A 23,278-nucleotide genomic window follows, 5' to 3' on the forward strand; every position below is an offset into this window, starting at 1 on the left:
TATCCAGATCATTCTAGTTCCTCATGATGTTGTGCAATGTATACGTTTGTTTGTTCTATTACCATCAAGACTTGGCACACAAGATGCAACTTTTCTATTTTACTTCCTTCTTGTCCTGCTTTATAAAGCATCACAAGGAAAACACAGATTCACTGTGATTTAGTTGACTGCTGCATTAAGACTTAACTATTGGTGTGATTTCCTGTAATTTGGAGGGAATGTAAGGTTTTAGAAAGCACCCAAATGAAAGTGTTTTATTTAGTCAACTGACACATCTAGGACCAAAATCAAGGAATATGTTGAGATTTTTACTTATTTCTAATTTCACAAGGTTTGGCAGTATGATGTAAATTATCCTTTATATTTCAAATAGTTGTAGAATTTAAACTAGGGGTGTCCTGATCCGATATTGATATCAGATATCGGTCCAATATCAGCCAGAAAGCGAATATCAGATTGCATCTAAAATCTCTGATATAACCAATTTATTTTATTCAATTGTAGAACACAGTATATATTATGTTGAAGGATAAAATGTATGTAACCAATTGGTTAATAATAAATGGGTCAGTTTTTCTCATACCTATCGTTGCAGACTATTCTCTGAGTAACACCACTTGATCAAGCCTTTCCTAACATTCCACACTACAAAATAAGTAATAAAAATATGTATGATTTGTGCTATCGTATCGGATCCATATCGGTATTGGCCAATACTCAAGGCTGCAATACAATGCAAATTAAGTGCAAGAAATTAAATACAGAACTTGTGTGTGGAAATGTATGGAACCAAATTACTTATTAGATGTAAAGATATAGATATAACTGATTCATTAATTAATTTTTTTCAAAGTGAAAACATGAAAACTTTTTTTTATTCACATAAAGGTCTGCAGAGCCGCTTGTGGTTTTTTAATGTTTTGGATGTGCCCCTGCTCCAATAAACCTGAATCTAATGTTGGTGACATCATGCATCTCGACAGAAAGCCTGATAATAAGCTACCATGTGCATTCTTGCATCTAAACACTACATACATTCCCAATAGGTCAAGATGATTTGTTTTTGTTCTTAGCAGAATAATGAGTGAGTGAAAGTTAGCACTGCAATAAAGTTGTTTCCTTGTGTACCCTGCCTAGCAACAGGAGTCAGATAGTATCGAGCAGGGGCGTCAGACTCATTTTCATACCTGTTTGATCTCAAGACAGCCAGATTTCAGGTAGGGAAAAATGCTATTTCTACACTATTGTGCCTTAGTTATCACTTCAACATGTAAATGATAGATATACACTGTTTTTAAGGAAATCTTGTGAGATTGTTGGTGGAAAAATATGCATTTTATGTGTCTGTGTGTGTGTGAGTTTGTCTGATGATGTTAGGGTTTCTTGTGGATTGTTTCCGTGGGGTATTTTTTTTATTGTATGTAAGTTTTTAATAATGTAAAGCACTTTGAATTATATTGTATATATGAAAAGCGCTCTATAAATAAAGTTTGATAAAAGCACTGGGAAATTGTGATCCCATGCAAATAAATAATTGTGTAATTTCATCGAATTTCTGAATTTGGAGGTGCTGAGATTTGTACAGGTGCTGGTCATATATTTAGAACATCATGAAAAAGTTGATTTTTTTCAGTAATTCCATTTAAAAAGTGAAACTTGTTTATTGTATACATTCATTTCACACAGACTGACATATTTCAAGTGTTTATTTTAATGTTGATGATTATAACAGACAACTAATGAAAACCCCAAATTGAGTTTCAATATTGAAGACAGCTAATTAACTCAAAACACCTGCAGAGGCCTTTAAATGGTCTCCAGTCTAGTTCTGTAGGCTACACAATCATGGGGAAGACTGCTGACCTGACAGTTGTCTAAAAGACGAACATTGACACCTTGCACAAGGAGGACAAGACACAAAAGGTCATTGCTAAAGAGGCTGGCTGTTCACAGAGCTCTGTGTCCAAGCACATTAATAGCGAGGCAAAGGGAAGGAAAAGATGTGGTAGAAAAAAGTGTACAAGCAATAGGGATAACCACGCACTGGAGAGGATTGTGAAACAAAACCTATTCCGAAATGTGGGGGAGATTCACAAAGAGTGGACTGCAGCTGGAGTCAGTGCTTTAAGAACCACAGACGTATGCAAGACATGGGTTTCAGCTGTGGCATTTCTTGTATCAAGCCACTCTTGAACAAGAGACAGCGTCAGAAGCGTCTCACCTGGGCTAAAGAAAAAAGGACTGGACTGCTGCCGAGTGGTCCAAAGTTATGTTCTCTGATGACAGTACATTTTGCATGTCCTTTGGAAATCAAGGTCCCAGAGTCTGGAAGAAGAGAGGAGAAGCACAGAATCCACGTCGCTTGAGGTCGAGTGTAAAGTTTCCACAGTCAGTGATGGTTTGGGGTGCCATGTCATGTGCTGGTGTTGGTCCACTGTTTTTCCTTAGGTCCAAGGTCAACGCAGCCGTCTACCAGGAAGTTTTAGAGCACTTCATGCTTCCTGCTGCAGACCAACTTTATGGAGATACAGATTTCATTTTCCAACAGGACTTGGCACCTACATACAGTGCCAAAGCTACCAGTACCTGGTTTAAGGACCATGGTATCCCTGTTCTTGATTGGCCAGCAAACTGGCCTGACCTTAACCTCATAGAAAATCTATGCGGTATTGTGAAGAGGAAGATGCGAGACGCCAGACCCAACAATGCAGAAGAGCTTGAAGGCCACTATCAGAGCAACCTGGGCTCTCATAACACCTGAACAGTGCCACAGACTGAGCCACTCCATGCCACGCCGCATTGCTGCAGTAATTCAGGCAAAAGGAGCCCAGACTAAGTATTGAGTGCTGTACATGTTCATATATTTTTAGAAATCTTTTTTTTTGTATCAGTCTTAAGTAATATTCAAATTTTCTGAGATACTGAATTTGGAATTTTCATTAGTTGTCAGTTATATACATCAACATTATAAGAAATAAACATTTGAAATATATCAGCCTGTATGTAATGAATGAATATAATATACAAGTTTTTCATGATATTCTAATTATATGACCAGCACCTGTATAACTGAATTATTTGATAGCTTACACAATGTTTATGTTTTATCATTTTTACTTTCTCCTATGGGCCGGATTGGATGCTCTGAAGAGCCCAATTTGGCCCCTGGGCCTTGAGTTTGAAACATGTGTTATAGACAGGCAGGATGATGTAGGTAAAGATGATGAATGAATGAAGCTATAGAAAGACAAAACATGTGTCTTCTAAAAGGAATCCACCAGAAGGAGTTTGGCTTACACTGGTGTCGATGGGTTTAGAGACTGGCACTAATAAACAGACATGGTGATTCATTAGCAGAGGTGTAAACTATTAGATAAAGAGTCTGGAATTTGTCATGATTAAGGGATTCATCTAATCAACACCACACACACTTGTTTGTTTTTATAGTCGTTTATCATGAAGGTTTAAAGGCTCTTCATCCATACATAACGTCATATTGATGACAGGACAGTTTTCCTTCTGGCCTCAGGATGGCACTAAAGTAACAAAGGACAAAACAAAACCAGACAAAAAAACAAGAGACAAGGACAAGAAATAATTCTAGCAAAGTGACCACTGAAACTAGGATTACTTCACGTCATAAGAGGCTTCTCTCCATCATTACTGTGAAAACATATCATTCTGCTGACTGATCACAGTAAATATATGGGACATAAACACTGAACTAAAAACAAAAAAAGCAATGTAAAATGGGCCATCACTACTTCACAGTATAGGTAACAGAGGTTTAGTACATCTGGAGACATCTGTACAGCTATAATGAAGATTAGCATTTCACATTATTTTTAAGTATGTTATGTGCAAAATATCCATTTTAGGTACAATAAGAAAATCTCCCTTGTATCCCAAATTAGTGTTTATAAAGTCTCGCTCATTACAGGCTGTTCCAAACATTAGAAAGAATACCTAAATAGCTCTTCAGGTTCAGAAAATCAGTACAGCTGTACTTGGAGCGTGCAGTTGATATGATTAACCTTTAATGATGCTATACTTTCCAGTTTATTAGCATATTTATTAGTTGTGTACAGCAGATCAATGTCCAACCCATGAGTGTTAAGAAAGGTGTTCAGAACTAAAAGATATGGCAAGGGACAAACATGTATGTACGTTCCCCTCAAATTCCGACAGGAGTTTATTTTCCCTTTGTGCAAACAGCTTCCTACTTTGTGAGCTAGAATGAGCTCCCGCCCCCATGAATGCTTGTCTCAGCAAACCAAGCTTAATGTATAGACAAACACATCATGTGATGAGATCGCTGCAGTGAGGAGCATAATTATTTCATTCCCTCGATGGCTTTGAACATTTCCCACTGACAAAGAAATGATGGGTCCATTATTTTAATGGAAGATTCATTTTAAAAATGAGCGACACAAAATAATCTACAAACAAATGAGTTGGTGTTTGATTCTTCTGCATATATCAATACTTAAAACTTTGTGGAAAAGCCCTTGTTGGCAAACACAGATGTGTTGTTTCTCGTCACCTTTTCTACACACATCTCAGTTGCTGTTTATAACCCCAAAGCTTTTGCTCCCTCTACAGCTTTTCAATGAGATTAGGGTCAGAAAAAAAGGCCGGGCCACTTAAGCTTAAATTTGCTTTTTTTTTTTTTTCCAGACACACCTTTGTTTTTCAGCCGTGTGTTTTGGGTCATTGTTGTGCTGAGAAATCCAACTGTAATCCATTTTTAGAGACCAGGTTCAGGGAGGGAGGTTTTTTTGTGCTTATAGTACATGAGCCCATCCACCTTTCTCCCTTTCTCTGGGTGCAGAAAAACAACACCAAGGCATGATGTATCCACCTCCATGCCCTTCTCAGATTCCCTCAAGTGCTAATCTATAGCCGAGGCAGCTTTAGGCTGCAGGGTTGGGGTCATTTACATTTTTCAGTTGCCCATGTTCAATTACAATTTGATTACAGTGACCAGCATTTCCGCCAAATACAATTAAATTACAATTGTTTTTTTTTATCCTCAGAAAGTCAATCACAATTATGTTCTCAATTACTCAAGTTCAATTACAATTAATCACAATTACTGATCCTGAAATAGGGTTCTAAATCAGCTGTAAAAAACCGTAAAAACAAATATCTAATTTCTTTCCTATCTATTTGTTATCTTGTTAGGCTTCCTAATCAATGAAAATATAGGTATTTATATTTTTATTTATTTTAATAGAATTTCCATGGCAATTACAATTACAAAAGCCATTTATCTAAACTCAATTGCAATTTCCTTACGACAGCAACAGATTTTTTAAATTACAACTACGTCATAATTGTAATTAATTATCAATTACGTGATCACCCTAACCTTGGCTTTAGGACTTCAGTCCAATACAGCAGTGGTTCCCCAATCTATTTAGTCTTGTGTACCCCTATACATGAATCATACCACATTATCATATCATGTACCTCTAAATATTTGTAGTTTGTAAACAGACACGCCTCTGCTTTTTATTCATGTTTTCCTGACTCTTAGGGTTGCTGTTGTTGTAATTTGGTTTTTGTCTTTGGTTGTACCAAAGTTTAGTGTTGGCTTGGATTATCGAATGTTTAAGATTGTACTAATTAGAGATTGATTAATAAATGTGTCTATGTACCCTGATTTGAAATCAGTGCATAGCAACGTTGTGTTGTGTTTTTTCTAGAACTGAGTTCCTGGAGATCACTGATCAAGCTCTTCCTGTGTAGTTAAGGATAAACAAAAAACCTGCAAGGCATGACTTTGCGTTTGTCCTTGTGGTGTTTGGGAAGCTTTTGGCCAAAGTGTTAAACAAATGCTGCTTCTCCAGTTTAGGGACAGAACTAACGTGCATGTTTAATGTAGTGCTTCCTGTTTGTAATGTGTTGCTCTTGTTGTGTGTCCATAAGCTCACCTGAACTCTGTACTGCGCTCAGTCTAGTGTAACTGGGGATTTCAGCCAATTATTCATGTTTTTCAGAGGCTTTGGCCATTTTGAATATCACACATGCCTTTTGATGTGTCTTTAAAAGATTGCAGCACAATCAGAATTCTCAGGTGCACAACTACCGTACCTTGTTGAAAACAGGCTCCTAAAAATGACTTGAACATCTGTGTAATAAACTTTTTTCATCAATTGATAATGTTTCCTCATTGCTTTAGCAATTTGCTCACATAACCAAAAAGATGGGGGACTCTTTGACACATAACCGTTCTATGATGTTTTTTAAAGGCGTTGGTCTGCAGGGAATTCAATTCACAATTGCTTTTCTTAATTTTTTAAAATTATTTTAGTATCACTTAAAACCCTGATCATCCTTTTGTCAGTGGGAATAAAATCATCATCAAAAAGCATTTCCCTGGCTGCAGATGTCTACTGCTTAACAATGCTCCCATTGTGTCCCCAAACAGATTCTTTATAAATAAGTAAGGACATAATGCAGCTGCTCCTATTAAGGTACCTCAACACCAGCACTCCCAGTAAAACAGCCTTTTTTAACCTTTTACTTCTGTGCAGTTAAATACTATATCGATTAGCACCTGGACTTTGATAAATATTACTGTAGTTTTTGTCACTGAGCAGTGTTTGGACCACATCACTGGATCACACACCTTTTAATGAGATTTGTAAGCGTAATCCAGTTAGGTAAAACATGTTTAAATCTAACAAGTTGACAGGGTTTTAACAATAAGTATTTGACAATTAGAAGTGAAGAAGTAGTTGTTGTGAGGCCCAGGGCTGCTTTAGCAGCAAACACACAAAAACAAGGTGCTCATCTTTTCCCTCTCTAAGCTGCACAAAACAGCATTTCTATTGGTTTTTTTAATGTTTTACATCTACACCATTATTTGCTGGGTTTTTTTTTCTGTGATTGAATCCAGGCCCACAAAAGTGAAGCGCACACTATAACCTTAATATTTTCCTTCAAAAACTTTGGGAATTTCTATACTTAATCTGCTCAGACGTAATCAATAAGTGTTGACGCAAATCAAATCCAAGATGAAATTCTGCCTTCATATTGCAGTCTAGGATGAGATATTAAAAATCCATAAGGACAATTCAAGGCGATTTCTCCTTGGTTAGATCGGTTTTATCACCTCACGCCTCCTTTTCCTTCACGGATGTAAGTTTTAAGCACCATTCTGAGCCCGCCGACTGGAATTGCAGAGCAGAGCAGACATGTCATTAAAGCATATAATGAATTTAAATTGGGAAGAGATAGGTAAACAAAAACTGGAATGCCGTTGTGTGCTGAGCCTTGGCTCATCTCGGGGATATTCAGACAGTGACTTTGGAACTAATGCCGAGTAAAAACTGTTAAGGTGACACGTACAGGACGAAGATGAAGGTTAAAACTACAGCTCTCGTGTCGACAGCTGGTACAACAGATGTTAAGAAAAACGATGAAGTGCAATCACTGCTCTTCTTTGTTGTACGTATATAAATCTACATTTCAGATCATTTCGGTCCCCGGGTGATGCCAACCGGGGACAAAAAGTCTAAACCTCAGCGTTAACTCGAGTACTGCTAGACTTTAGGAAATGCCCGACATGGAAGGGACGAGGAGAGGAAGTTGATAAACAGATTCACTAATACCATGACAGAAGGCAGCCAGAGGAGAGAATCAGGCTTATTTGTAGTGGTGTCCGCTCCTTCCTTGGAGTTCTTCTGCTTACAGAGAGTTTGTTTTATCTGCCTTTGCCTCCTGGTGCTCCAACAGTGCTGGACTCTTAGGATTCCGACTCAATTCTGTGAGCTGACAAGATAAAAAACAAGTTTAAGTGTATTTTACACACAGTGTGGCACTGAACGCTATGAGCTTCAGCTGGGTTAGTATTAACTAAATGAGCTTTTGGAGAAGGGGATGCATACTAACATTGTTTAGGAATCCGTAGCGACTCCGTGTCCGCAGAGATGACTTGGTGCATGACACCTCTGAACTGGTAGAGTAATTTCAGGCTTTTCTCTTCTCCTACACAGGGATCGTAAAAGCCCGGCAACCCTGCCTATAACGCACAGAAATCATCCATCAGGTGTCATGTGATGGGAACTTTTTTTACCCAACAGTCACTGTGGCTGCTGGTTATCTAAAGATGGAAGACTACAGCTAAAACGGACAACCCTGTGAAATGTAAATGAGCACTGTGAAACTACCGCATGCCAACTATTCAGTTGTAATAAAGTCACATTTTAAGAAAATGTTTCATAAATACCGTTTCTGTTTGTCTATCAGGACAAAAACTGAAGGCGCTACTGTAGATATGCAAACAGCCAGGGTTGGGTCAATTACATTTTTCAATTACAATTACATCTTCAATTAGCCATGTTCAATTGCAACTCAATTACGATTACGATGACCAGCATTTTATCCAATTACAATTGAAATGACAATTATTGTTTTACCCCTTAAGTAAATTATAATTACATTCTCAATTATAATTAATCACAATTACTGAGCCTTTATTAAATAACCCCATAAAATGTAACCTTCCTCTTGTGTTAGCTTTCATAGAACTGTAATATGGTTCCCTTGTGTTTAATTAAATTGTAAATTGCAGTTTTTATATAATTTCTATGCCAATTACAATTAAAAAGTCAATTACCTGAACTTGATTACAATTAAATCACAGTTGCAACAATAAAACAATTACAATTACAACATAATTGTAATTAATAATCAATTATGCAATTACAATTATAACTGACCCCAACCCTGCATATAATTATACAACTACTATGCATACTACTTGAATGACCCTATAACTGACTGGTCAGGAGGCGGGGTTTTTAGACTTGAATCACATTTGATTCACATCTTAACCTATACTCACGACCAGGTCAGCCGTTCAGTCTAAGTTACCATGGTGATTTACCCCGGTAAGAATTTAACCAATGTCGTAGTATAGCACACAGAATATGTACAGAAAGTTAGCACGATAGTGGAAATCCAGCTTTATAGTACAGCCCCTTAATGACTCCACAAATAGCAGAACAGCAGCAAACATACAGTAAATGTATTTAGTTTATTTTCTACTACTGTAATGTGTGCACTTGTATTTATTACTTATTTAATTATCAGTCTTTTACTTAATAATATACGTTTTTCTTTCCCATTCTTTCTTTCTTTGTTTAGTGTTTATTCATTTTATTTGTAATATTTCTTGAGCGGCTGTAACACATAATTTCCCCCTGAGATAAATAAAGTACTTCTCATTCTGATTCTCCAATGACATAAAAATAAGCAAAATGACACTAAAAACACACAAAATTACAGAAAAATAAACTAAGTGACAATAAACATAAACAAAATGATTTCAAAACACAAAACAACAACAGACACGCACAAAATAAGAGGGAAAATATACAAAAATATAACAAAAACACTTAAACCTTTTCCTCTTTCCGGTATTAATGCTCAGATTGTCGTTATTCTAAATGCTAACGTGACTGTTGAAAATGTAACCCTTGGATCAGACGATCACATTTTTGTGGTCACCAGTGTGATGACAGTTGCTTATCTCTGTTATAATGTATCACATGGTTTAGGAATTGACCAATGTGCGAATGCTGTATGTTTCGGTGCTGCTCATGGGAGTTGTAGTTTCACGCTGCAATTTCAGAATACAATTATTTAAGATGCCTAAATGACTAGTGCAGGAATGGGCAAATTAAGCCTGGGGTTGTTGTTTAATCCTCCCTGCAGGAACTGCTAAACAGTGCTTACTGTTTCATCTTACATGTCTATGGATGGTGATAAATTTAACATGCATAGGAGGAATTAGAAGGCACTAATAACTGAAAGTAACTAGTACAAATGAACAGACATTGAGAATGACATTACATAATGTTAATCACTTATCCTAAATTCAAACAGCACGTGGTGGAATGAGATTACTGTGATGGGATCTGGGGCAGAGCAATAATGTCATCTTACACCAGGCCTGGTGTGGACATAATAGCCTGTATTAACTCGCACTTCAACTTGTAAATGAAGTAAATAAAAAAAAAAAAAATCATAAAAAGTTAACTTTGTTCCAATAAACAAAATTAAAAAAAAAAAAAAACGTAATTTTTGCTTTGTACAATCAAAGTTAATGCACAGATAAAATAAGATGAGCCGCAATTGATTTATTTCACATAAATCTTGAATATTACATTGGTTGACTTCTCATGTGATTTGTCCGTCAGACAGTTTTTAAAAAACAAGGCTCACAAGCCTAAACATTAGTGCAGCCCTTTGGTAATGGAAGTGACCATTGGTGCTATTGGTTGTTTCCCTGTCCTGGTTACATGCACAGCTGTTAGCGTGCTCTGTATAGTGTGATAATACCCACCTTAGAGGCCTCGGTGAGGATGAGTTTGGAGTCTTTGACCAGGCACTGCAGAGGCACAGTCACGTCGATGACCTTGGCTTTCTCCTGCTTCTGGCTGGTGTCTGACACAAACTTTCCATACCAGGCGTTCAAGATGATCAGACCTAGATTGTGAAAAACAGCAGATTGTGTGCTGCTCTCTTAATCATTGTTTAGGATTCTCAGTGCTCTGAGAAGCACCTTACAGCCCCCTGTTTGTGTCTACTGAGTTATTGCCTCATCCCTTTCCTTGCACAACAATAACTCAGCAGTGCTGATCACTGTAGTAAACACTTCAAGGTCTTACTAACAGTTTATGGCTTTGTCAGAATGTTATGGATGAGTTTCAATATCTTTTGTCATTGTTTACAGATTTACAACAATTATAAAAACCTCAAACTTATAACATTAATGCTTCTTTGAGCCACAGAACCAAATATGGAGTCTTTAACCTCTGATGTTTGGCTTTGGGTTTTACTTATTATCAAATACATCTTTACTGTTCTAATCATTTAGGAAAATGCTTTAGTACTTCACTGCTTTGATTAGAAAACACAAAAGATACTGAAACACTCAGAGAGCGCAAACCTCTGCCAAACACCAAATATCCTATTTGCCAGATATTGGCAGTAATCTGAATCAGTGATCCTGATCTTGGTACTATGGTCATTCACACTTTAAAGGCTTGGAAGAAAGGTCTACTCCCCTTAATAACGATACAGTAGGCCCAAATGTATGGGTACCCCCATTTTTTCAAAAATCTCGATGAAACTCTGTGGAATAACTGAGGAACCAACCCAACATAACCGAGTCAAATTACATGATTGGTCAATTACGAATTGAGATATGGATTTTGAAAATTTAGCCAATAATGAAAGATTGGGATTTTTGGTGGAAGTAATGAAATGCTAAGCTTAAACCTATTAGCCAAAACATTATGAGCACTTGAGAAATATTATATTGATTTTCTTTTTTGCAGCCAAAAACCAACCCTGACCCTCTCTGTAATCCTGTACCAAGACATTATTAGCCAATCTTTTAGCTCTGTGAATTTTGAGCGAATGCCTTAGTAGATCAGACATGTTTTTCCTACACATTCTGCTTCTCCAGTATATAGAGAAGCAGAGGCTAATCCAGCACCACACACTAGTTATTAGACCCACTAACAAATATTTCAGACTCTAACTTGAACTGAGTCTGAGAAAAGAGTGTAAACACACGGAGAAACAAACTCATCAATAAATCAAGCAAACCAAACAAAATGAAAATCATTGGCCCTTATTGCTCTTTGCCCACACTTAAGCTCTCAACCACAACACTGTGCTCAGAGTGCTGTTAGGAACATCTTTAAAGCAGCAGACGATGAAAGTCAAACAGCAACATGAAGCAACAGTATTTTATGTGCTGTTGACAGCAATTATGAAAAATCCTTTTGAATTAAACATTTGGACTTTTACCAAGTTTGAGCGGCAGCAAATTAAAAAGTTTCCAGCCAAGTGTGTGTGTGTGCATGTGTGTGTTTGTGTGCATGTGCGTGTGTGTGTGTGCTTACCCATCTTAGATTCCTCTGCTTCTATGATTCTCCTCACAGACTCCTGCATCAGCAGAACCTGCAGGGGTGCCGAGGGAGAGGAGGAAGATGAGGAAGTAGGAGGTGGAGGAAAGGGGAGGGGAAAAAAAGGATACAATGGTGAAGAAAATGATTTTTTGGATACGATTCTTTCATAGGTTCACCATGAGATGAGCCAAAACACTGATCAATAATCCTCCAAACACTACCAGGATGTGAGCGTCTTGTGCGCGCTGGTACTCACTGCAGACTCAGCCTCCTGCTTCTTCTTGGCGATGTCTGTGGCGGAGCTCTTCCTCTGCAGCTCCAGCTCTCTGAGAGACACAAAGCAGATACCTACGAGTCCCCGATGGGATTCACTGTGCAAATGCTGTCTATAAGAGCAGTGCAAGCACATGATAAAGCTCTCTGGCATTCAGGAAAACTAGTAACAGAAAGGCTGAGGCTTGACGAGTCCATCTGTATCATATAATCGAAAACTGTTTTAGTTCACAATAAAAGTAAAACTAAAATTTAAAAAAAGGGGAAGAATAAACTACTAATTCAGTCTTGGACTAGCACTGATGACATTAGTGATTCCTATAAAGCTCAGATCTGCTGCTGCTGGAACACAGTGTGGGACGTTGGCAGAGGCAGAGGAGTACTTACTGCTCCTTCTGTGCTACAGTGTATGGGACGATTATGAGCCTGTGAATGACCATGTACACCAGCAGGGGCCCCACAGTGGCATAGAACGCAGCACTCGGCAGCAGCTGGTCTGTCAGGTGCACAGGAAACAGGTACGTTTGACTCGCCCGAGCCAGCCTGCCAAAAAATAAATAAGGCACAAGCATTAGGAAATGAAAATGCACACAGAGGAGTGAGATCAGACTTTGTGAAGGCCAGCACTTGATTTTTAGAGTGACTCCCTGAGGGACGCCAACGCTGACGGAGGCTGAGAGTACACTGTGCCGACTGATCTTCCTCTCTGCTCCGTATTCCACCACAGTACCAAACCAGCCGGTCCTGTACCCAGAGAACACGAAAGGCTAGTTATCTCATGAGCAAAATGGAGGCGGGAGCTTTGATTTAATAAAAAAAATACCAAAAATTAAAAATGTAGTTTAGAGGTTTAGCTCAACTGGTAGTAGAAATGTTCATCACTTCCAGAATATATGTACAATGAACAAAAATATAAACGCATTTTTCATGAGCTGAACTCAAAGTTCAAAAACATTTTCTACATACACAAAATACCTATTTTTCAAAAATATTGTTCACAAATCTGTCTAAATGTGTTAGTGAGCACTTCTCCTTTGCAGAGATAATCCATCCCACGTCACAGGTGTGGCATATCAAGATGCTGATTAGACAGTATGATTATTGCAAAGGTGTGCCTTAGGCTGGCCACAATAAAAGGCCACTCTAAAAATGTTCAGTTTAATCACACAGCACAATGCCACAGATGTTGCAAGTTCTGAGGGAGCGTGCAGATAGCATGCTGACTGCAGGAATGTCCACCAGAGCTGTTGCCCATGAAATGAATGTTCATTTCTCTACCATAAGCCGTCTCCAAAGGTGCTCCAGAGAATTTGGCATTACATCCAACCAGCCTCACAACCGCAGACCACATGTAACCAAACCAGCCCAGGACCTCCACATCCAGCATGTTCACCTCCATGATCATCTGAAACCAGCCACCTGGACAGCTGTTGCAACAATCGCTTTGCATAACCAAAGAATTGTGGGTAGGGGTTATTGTATGGGCAGGCGTATATTATGGACAACGAACACAGGTGCATTTTATTGATGGCATTTTGAATGCACAGAGATACCGTGATGAGATCCTGAGGCCCATTGTTGTGCCATTCATCCACGACCATCATCTCATGTTGCATCATTATAATGCACGGCCCCATTGTTGCAAGGATCTGCACACAATTCCTGGAAGCTGAAAACATCCCAGTTCTTGAACGGCCAGCATATACTCACCAGACACGTCACCCATTGAGCATGTTTGGGATGCTCTGGATCGGCGTATACGACAGCGTGTTCCAGTTCCTGCCAATATCCAGCAACTTTATACAGAGGACTGGACCAACCTTCCACAGGCCACAATCAACAACCTGATCAACTCTATGTGAAGGGGATGTGTTGCACTGCGTGAGGCCAATGATGGTCACACCAGATCCTGAGTGGTCTACTGACCCCACCCCAGACCCCCTTAATAAAGCAAAACTGCACATTTCATATTGTGGCCACCCTAAGGCACACCTGTTCAATAATCATGCTGTCTAATCAACATCTTGATATGCCACACCTGTGAGGTGGGATGGATTATCTCGCAAAGGAAAAGTGCTCACTAACACAGATTTAGGCAGATTTGTGAACAATATTTCAGAGAAATAGGTATTTTGTGTATATAGAAAATGCTTTAGATCTTTGAATTTAGCCCATGAAAAATGGGAGCAAACACTAAAGTGTTGCATTTATGTTTTTGTTCAGTGTATATATTTTTCAGCCTTTCTTAAGTTCCTAAACTTCAGCTGTGCATACATTTCACATTTATGTTTTGATTTGTTAGTGATCTTAAATTGTATTTATAATGATCGTAACTTCATTTATTTGTTTAACCAGTAGAATGTACGTAACTTGCACTGTATGTATTAGATAGATAGATAGATAGATAGATAGATAGATAGATAGATAGATAGATAGATAGATAGATAGATAGATAGAAATTATTAATTAATTACAGCAACACATTCAGCACAATAAAACATTAATGTTGGATCTTGACCCCTCCCCCAAGGACTACAGATGAAAATTAGATTTTAAACTAGAGTCTGGAACAAATATCTCTGTTTTTATAACTTAATGTATTTGTACGCTGTCCTAATCAATGAATAAATAAAATGAAATGTACTTGTTTTCTTTATCAATAATGACCTAAACTTTAAGTTAATGATTTGGACCTTGATATTGGAAATTGGGAATAATCTTTATCATTAATAACTGGAACTTTTTGTTGTTTAAAACAAACCTCTGGTATGTCCCTAAATATTTTTTTATTTAAAAAGTCACTTCAACGGGTAAAGTGCGTCATTGACAAAACAGACAAAACCATCTCATTACATAAACATGGAGTCGAAATGTTAAAAACAGGTAAACGTACTTGACCGAGCCTTTAACTTTAGTCTGGTCTTCATCCTGAAATTTGTACTGGTAGCTCATCATCAGGTAGGAGTGAGGCACCCCCAGCTGTACAAGGTGTATTAGAGGAGCCACAGAAAGTAACACACAGAGAATGTAATGAATAGAAAGTATTAGAATTTAAATGAACTAGATTCTGCACAGGCATTATCTGTGTTTGAGCACCTGTTTGTGTTTAGGAGTACCTGTAGAGCCAAAGTGAAGTGGCTGCTCTTTGTATCCCGAACCAGGCTGGTCGTCATGGCGCTGTTGGGTCCCCAGCGCCACTGCAGGTAACCCATGGTGTTCTGATCCAGGTGGCGGGCCGTCATCAGCGAACAGCTTGGTCTCAGGCCTCGTGGAGAGAACTGCAAACCGGTCTGAGCTGTCAGGAAACTGTGCAGGAAGAATGAAGGTTACTCTGCTGATGTCTTTGAAACTAATTATGTTTTAAGAATTGGTAAAGTACTTTTCTAGTCAATGAGGATGCATAGAATCATCATTATTGTTATGCATCGCCTTTAAAAAATTTATTTTATGATGTTATTATTCTGTGTCTGATTATTTGTCCCCAACATTTAGTCAGATTTTACAGACCAGGGTCCCCGAGCATGGACAACACTAAGGACAATCCTGCTATTTCCTGGTGCTTTAATTGGCTCTGACAGGTTTTATGGACTCCGAAGGCTAATTCTGATGATTTACACTGAATCCGAGAGGTTATATTGACTCCATAGAGTTCAGCTTATGCATCCTCACTTGCATTTTTTTGGGGGAAATGCAGTTATTTTCTGTAGTTTGATTTTACATAAACAATAAAAAACCTGTGCACTATTGTGTGGTATTGAGCCTCACCATCGAGGTGTTAGATTTCGAAACACCTTAAACCCAATAAGAGGTCCCAGAATGTCACCTGCACCAAACTCCATCTGTAGAAACAACACAAACCTCACAAACATTAGTGCATAGAAACCAGAGAACCAAAAAGGCTTTTACTTTGTAGCAACACAGAATCTCCCAATTTTGCCAAAATGAATATTACAAATGACAATGGAAGTTTTTATGGTGTTGTCATGGCACTAAAATTGCACAAAAACAGCCTTTTGGGACTTTTGACAACAGACTTTATGTTGTCAATTACTTGATCTATAAGAGAAAATGGGCCTCGAGTCATTTATTAACTTTGCATGAAAACGGGTGTAATTCTGAGTGCACATTTGGTCTACGACAGGACCAACGTGTGATTCATGTGGTGTTTTTTAAAATTAATTTCATTTTGTTTAATTCACTTTAATAATCTGTTTTGATCTATTCTGAATGTGTGTCTGCTTAAGCTTAAATGACAGCTGAAGTTTGATTAATATTTTATTTTCACTCTCAGTCAGATTTGTCAGTGCTGAACCATAAATCAACATGCTCAAATTTGCGTACACGAGGTTAGAACTGACGTGAGATCTGATCGGAACCTAAACTTACGTCAGAATTGATAAATACCAAAACTTGCGTGATTATGGCCGTACGCCCGTCATACGCACACATATGAACATACGAAGGGTTGATAAATGAGGGCCAATGTGTTTGACCTCATAACACTGAATAGCAATGACAAATGTCGTTACTTATGGACCTAACCAACACCGGAAGTCCATTAATGTGATAACAGTAAAAGTCAATTAAACAGCAATATTATTAATATTATATTCCTATTATTACAAACAACTGTTTGACAAACCTATAGGCCTCTATATTTCTTTAGATGTTTTTCATCTATTACACCCACAGAAAGTTTCAACCATAATTAGGAAGTAGCGGCCCAAACAATAAGATGAAATGGTTGCTTCATACCCTTTGTTTATGTGATATATGGATGAATAAATGGCAGTCCAAACAGAAGGATGAGGCTGATGATGCAAAATGTTTAAAGTGGTAAAAAAGTGCAATAGTAAGTAAAATTTAGATGACCGTCATTTGCAATAATAACCTGACACGCTAGACACAAGTAACAGTGTGTATCACTATGTGCGTATATGTGCATTGGTGTTTACCTCTCCCCATCCCTTGGCGGACATAACCCTGCGTATGGTCATATTAATGTTGCCGCCTCCGGTGCCGTTGTGCGTTGAGAGTGAACCGGACAGCACTGCTGTGTCAGTGTTTGTCAGAGGAGCCTAAAGAAAGACAACAAAATATCTCTGATGGGACACAGGGCGCTAAAGCGATGCAGATTCAGCATTAGCACAGAGGTAGTTTTGGGGTTGTTTTGTACCTCAATGGACTGGGAAATATGCATCTTGTTGATTTCAATATGCGGAAAACCTCCTCCTGGCATCTCTTCAAAGTCCTCGTCGTAGCGGTCAAATAGATCCGTTGCATCCACGCCAACACTGATGGTGCCCTGGACGATGATTATGTGAAAAAAGGACTGGCAGGGTTAATCCTGAAAGAGAATAACTTAAAAAGCAGTGGTAAACTACCTAACAAAAGCTAACTGCAATATGCAATAAATTAAAATATGCAACAATAAAAACAACATTGATGGAAACCTTAGGGTTTGTTCTTTGCTGCAGCCTTCTCTCCTCTCGTTCCCTCTGTAGTCGTTCATATTCCTCCCTGATTTCTGCTGGGGTCCTCTTCCTCTCCACCACCTACAAAATGACATTAAATTAAAAAAGGGAGGGATGGGTAGTGAAGGATTACTCAGTAGTAGCAAATTACCACGATATATATCTATATTTTTCTTTGTGAGAAAACGTACCTCCCAGCCTTCCACCTCCAGCCCTTTCTTGCCAAAGATGTCATAGATGGCTCTAGAGTGAGCATCACTCAGCACTGACATGAAAAGATTACAAGTACAAGCTCAGGTCGAAGGAATTTATCAGAAAGAAAAAAATTGATTTATTTATTTATTTTTACTTTATCTGTGCCTGGACTACAGGACCACAGCCAACCAGGCTGACACACTTAAATACATGATGAGACAGAGAGAAAGCAGAGGGAAGTTTCACCTGTACCTCCAAAAAACAACAACAACAACAACAACAAAAAAACGATCTCCTGTTTTTAATCTGGTTTGGTTCCAGTTCCATGTCAGGGCTCTTACCTTCATAGGCCTGGTGGACCTGGTTGAAAAGTTGCTCGGCTTGTATTTTCAGCTCTGGGTCTCGATGCTTGTCAGGGTGGTAGAGCATACATAATCTTCTGTAAGACACCTTCAGCTCCTCTAGTGTGGCCTGGGAACAGATGATGAGCACACTGTCACTAAAACAAGGTGCAAATAACTCATTTGTTGCAAGCTAACTTTGCAAAGCTCCTGACTATAGCGCAATAATAACATATCACTCTTAGACATCATAACCCCAATTCCACCCCTACCTTGTTATTATATTCATTCCTTTGCACAGGTTGCACATGCTACAGTTATATTGTGTATTTATTTAGGTTTTTCTGAATTCAAATATCCTTGCTTTAATTGTGAAGACCTACCTGCACATTTTAGTGAAAAAGCAGAAAAGGTTTTGAAAATAATAAAATAAATCTTAAATCCAAAAAAAAAGAAAAAAATAATTATTATTTTTAAATCGATACTTAGCGCGAGCATATCGATAATCGATCGTGCAAAAAATATTGCAATATGTCGCTGTATCGAGATAATGTTACACTCCTTGTGAGCAAGCGAAAATTTGTCTCATCATTTTAGAAAAATAAATTGACAAATATTTCTGTGTACTATACCCCCTAGGTGTGTTGAAGTACCCCTAAGGGTACACGTACCCCTGGTTGGGAACCACTGCCTTAGAGGATAAGAAGCCAAACGTGGCACATATTGTGCAGCTGTTTGTTTATAGATATGCATGTGAGGCATTTTGCATCAGCAAATTTAACCCAACGTTGTCATTCTGATAAAATTGTATTAAGTTAAAAATATCGTATAACGGCATTTTGAGAAAAAATATTGAGATATGAATTTTGGTCAGTATCGCCCAGTTCTAATTGAAATGACTATCAAGTCAGTTTTGTTTTAAGGGAAGCCAAAGCAGGACATCCTTCTGCCCCATTGGATTCTATTTAAAGCAGCAGCATCCTTCTTTATCCTGTCTCTCCACCTCCACTAAACAATGTCATTCTATCCTTTTTGATGTCTTCAAAGTGCTCCACCTTAGCTGATATTTTGTGTCCTGAACTCTAATCCCGTCCATCCTGATGCTGGTAACTCAATATCTTCATCACATCGTGTTTCCAAACTCCCATTGACACATTATAAACAACCCATTCATCCCTTTCTCTCTCCATCCTTCACTCTCTACTGTATTCTTCTCTTTTGTCCAGTGCATTGATTGTTAACCTAAACCCTTTCACCTCACTGGAACACACGCATTATCTCTGGATACTTTAAGTGCATATTTTCTCTTCCACTTGGTGTCATCCATCACCATTGCAAACAAGAAACAGAGAACATGTAAAGACAGCTAATGTCTGTTCCCTGATAAAGCTGTTATATTTATCTTGATCTTTACTAGTAACTAACTTTACAGGTGATATAGGCACACACTGAGATGATTTAGACCTACATCCAGCAATGGTGTGATGTTCTCTGCAGCCTCCACCGGTTCTACAGCTGACCGAGGATGGAGAGCCGTTACATGACACACCGCCCTCAATGACAAACTGGCTTCAGGGTCACAGAAAAAGCTCGGTTTGACTCTGACGTGTCTATTAAACGCTGGACACAGCCTACCTCTTTCCTGACGTTGAGTAGAGAGTAGTAATCCTGATTATTACACTCAAATTCTTCGTCCAAGGAAGCCGCCATGTTTGCCTTTGGCCCGGTTCGGCCCCTCCCCCCGCCGCGGTGCTCTGGAAGCTGATTGGTCAGTAGCTGGAGAGGTGAGTCTTCCGCCCCCTGCTGGTTATTGACATGGGGTGGAATTGATTTTATTTAATCAAACGTTGGTCAAACTTCTATGGAAGCCCGTTTCAGCCTCTAAAAAAAAAAAAAAAAAAAAAAAAAATCACAACCAAGGCGACCGTGGCTCAGGTGGTAGTGGGTCGTCTTCTGATCGAGAGGTTGGGGGTTTGATCCCAGTACCTGACTATGTGTCGAAGTGTCCTTGGGCAAGACACTGAAACCTAAGTTGCTCCCAGTGGTCGACTAGCGCCTTGCATGGCAGTCCTGTCCCACTGGTGTGTGAATGTGAGAGTGATTGGGTGAATGAGCTGGTATGTAAAGCGCTTTGAGACTGCTTCAGTGTGGTGATAAAGCGCTATTTAAAATCAAGTCCATTTACCATTTACAATGGAATGTCATAATTATGAGTTATTAATTCATGACTACAAGATAAAAAGTCATAATTATGAAAAAGAAAGTCATAATTATTAGTTCATAATTTAAAGACAGAAAGTCATGATTATGAGAAAGAAAGTCATAATTATGAGATAGAACGTAATAATTATGCAAAAGAAAGTCATACATTTGAGATAGAAAGTCAAAATTATGAGAAAGAAAGTCATAACTATGCGAAAATATTAACGTATATAATAACTTGCAAAGAAACGTACATAAATGTGACATAATCCTTTTTGCAATATAGATGTATTTATGTACTTCCACTATTTTCTGCACTACGTTGGGTTGAATTCTAAGAACTGAATAAACAACCAAAACTTGTCTTTTGAATGAACTTATATTCAAAGTGTAATAAAGAATGGTAACAATCACTTTCGGTAGACTGCAACAATTGCTCAGTTTGTATCTCATATTATGAGTCATAATATCTCATTATGACTAATAATTATGACTTGCCAAGGATTTTTTAAGATATTTTATTTAGTAGCTTCCGTAAACTTCAGATAATTTTCTGACAACTTTTTTCTGCAATGTATTGACAACATAAACTGGCATTTAAAATTTAAAATTACATCCAAAATCCACCGTACAATTAATCCAGATCAGTATCAACAACTACACACAAACATACAAAAATAAGCACATTGAATTTCATTGTATAGTGCTTTTCATACGCAAAGTAAATTAATGTGCAAGGCACCCATTCACTGCAGTCTTTTTAAAGACAACACTTTAGCTGCATGTCATATGTTTAACCTGCATGATTTTGGACATGCATGATGACTATGAAAATGAACTACACACAGCATTGTCCGACCCTTTGCTCCACTGCATGAGCTGAGATTAGATTCATTTTATTTGGTCATAAATTATGAGTGATAATGCAGTCTCTTTGGTTTATTTGTCATGGACAGTGTATAGAATAATTCAGCATATCTCTAATTTATTTCAAAAGCCTGTTATAATCTGCAATCTCTTCCCATTTCATATCATAGACTCATTAGATTATTATTACAGTTATAACAAGTTCATTCATGGTTAGATTTAAAAAAAAAAATATGTTGCTGCAGCTAATGCTTTAATGTATTAAAGATCTATTTTCTAAATTGCATATTAGTAAAATGTCTTTTCATTGCTTTACACCAACAAGTTTAACCTGGAATCCTTGATAAAGCATTCAGGTGCTGGAAATAAAAGAATGTGGTTTGTTTCTGTTATTTCAATGATTCAACCTCTTATAGGTTTCTATCACATCATTTCAAATTACCAATGTGCTTTACCAGTGTTCTTTTAAACGATCTCGTTTTTAAAGCTTGGTTTGGCAATCATATAGAAGAGTAGAGTATGCAGAAGAGTTGGTCCCTCCACACTTCCAGTATCAGATATTTAGCTTTATTCACTATTATTGGAAAAAAAAAAATACTTGTTTACTTTCAATAAAGGAAAGTCTTGGCAAAACATGATCACATACATTTGAAGTGAGCTCTAAAGGGGTCTTTAAAAGTCTGAAATAATGAATGGTTTTACTTTTTAATAAACTATTGAAAGGCTAACAGCGATCAAAAGCCTGAATCTACATATCACTAAAACATGAGCAAACTACAGTTAACAAGGGTCTCAAATTTATCCAACTCACCAAAAGGTTGTAGGATAAGAAAGGTCAAGGGAGACATCAGAGATTTTTTTAATGTCAAAGTAGCTCATTAGCTGTCGTGGATATCTAAGTTGTCATGTTCTTTAGTTATACCGCTAAAAAAAACAGAGTAATAAAATCTCACCCTTTTTCACTGACTCACAACCTTTAGTCAGATGCACACAGGCTGACAGAAATGGGGTCTATATATATATATATATATATATAGTCTTGTTATCCAGGCCTAAAAGACAAGATAGTAAGACGTGAGACATAGATATATATTTGATGTTTATTATAAATACAGACAATTTGGATACAGAAGTGAGATATAGGACCTGCTAACAATTGCAAAGGACGATTTTTCAGAGGAAAATCTGACTCAAATTGCCCACTTAGTGTGAGTGTCATGGTTTACTTATGAAAAATCACCACAAAACATTTTTTTAAGAGGATATTTCCTCATAGCAAGAAGGCTGTAGCAGCACAAATCATTATTTACACATAAAAAAAACCCTGTGTGTATTCTGACTACCTTTTCTGCTCATATTTCACACATTCCTTTTCCTCTGCTCCTGTGGATACTGCAGGGAGTATTAACCTGCTCATATGCTTCTGGAGGTAAACACAAGCCAGGAGCGGGAGAGAGAAAGTTGTTTGTGAGAGAAATATACAAATATCTACAGTTTATAGACCATAGGTTGGAAAAAAAACCTCTTATTTCAGAAATGTGTCCAAACACTATCATTCCTGCTTTTAAAGGTACAGCTTTACTCAACACAATAAAAAAGTGTTGAATACTATATCAGCACATTTGCGTCATCACACAACAGGTTTTGCAGGACACACAAAATATGTGAGCGAATATCAGTAACAACCATTTTAATGCAATGCAGTGAAGTAAAGCTACATATGGCATGGTCAAAGCAATGACATTTAATGTCAAATATGCAAAACTCACATATTTGTGTGTTATTCATGCAACATTTATTTAGTATTTTGCTTTTGTTTTGAGACTTTATTGGGACATTTATAAGGTAAAATAATGGCTTCAAAGCAAGTGCTATCGGATATAGAAAATAGAATGCAGGTATATACGCAAACACGCCATGCAGTTTTAGTACTGAACTTGATGAATAATTTCACATCATTTAGCTTGTGCTGCTAAATACAGATGGATTTTAA

At 37.8% G+C, this 23,278-nt stretch overlaps 1 protein-coding gene across 3 annotated transcripts; it reads right to left on the reverse strand.

Moving 5' to 3' along the window:
* Positions 1–5,247: 5,247 nt before the first annotated feature.
* On the reverse strand, positions 5,248–19,966 carry dnajc11b (DnaJ (Hsp40) homolog, subfamily C, member 11b). 3 transcript variants are annotated; one of them, XM_028448079.1, is made up of 16 exons: positions 19,852–19,966; positions 18,217–18,346; positions 17,872–17,945; positions 17,660–17,761; positions 17,383–17,511; positions 17,162–17,284; positions 15,972–16,045; positions 15,323–15,512; positions 15,100–15,185; positions 12,834–12,950; positions 12,594–12,749; positions 12,190–12,259; positions 11,928–11,985; positions 10,358–10,500; positions 7,900–8,029; positions 5,248–7,779 (listed from the first exon to the last, which is right to left on the reverse strand). In XM_028448079.1, exons 1-16 carry the CDS (start codon positions 19,924–19,926, stop codon positions 7,754–7,756), a joined length of 1,683 nt encoding a protein of 560 aa, XP_028303880.1. In that variant the 5' UTR covers positions 19,927–19,966; the 3' UTR covers positions 5,248–7,753. The 3 variants fall into 3 exon arrangements, with proteins under 3 accessions (XP_028303880.1, XP_028303879.1, XP_028303881.1); XM_028448078.1 differs by having other exon boundaries at positions 12,594–12,950; XM_028448080.1 differs by lacking the exon at positions 19,852–19,966 and adding an exon at positions 18,030–18,076 and having other exon boundaries at positions 12,594–12,950.
* Positions 19,967–23,278: the final 3,312 nt, after the last annotated feature.

This window comes from Gouania willdenowi, chromosome 5 (genome assembly GCF_900634775.1).
Source record: "Gouania willdenowi chromosome 5, fGouWil2.1, whole genome shotgun sequence".
Lineage (NCBI taxonomy): Eukaryota > Metazoa > Chordata > Actinopteri > Blenniiformes > Gobiesocidae > Gouania > Gouania willdenowi.

Coding starts and splice junctions, on each gene's coding strand:
- dnajc11b (XM_028448078.1), bottom strand. CDS start 19,926: ATGGCGGCTTCCTTGGACGAAGAATTTGAGTGTAATAATCAGGATTAC. Junction 17,512..17,659: donor AGCAAAGAACAAACCCTAAG/GTTTCCATCAAT, acceptor ATCATCGTCCAG/GGCACCATCAGTGTTGGCGT. Junction 10,501..11,927: donor AGCAGAGGAATCTAAGATGG/GTAAGCACACAC, acceptor TTCACAATCTAG/GTCTGATCATCTTGAACGCC.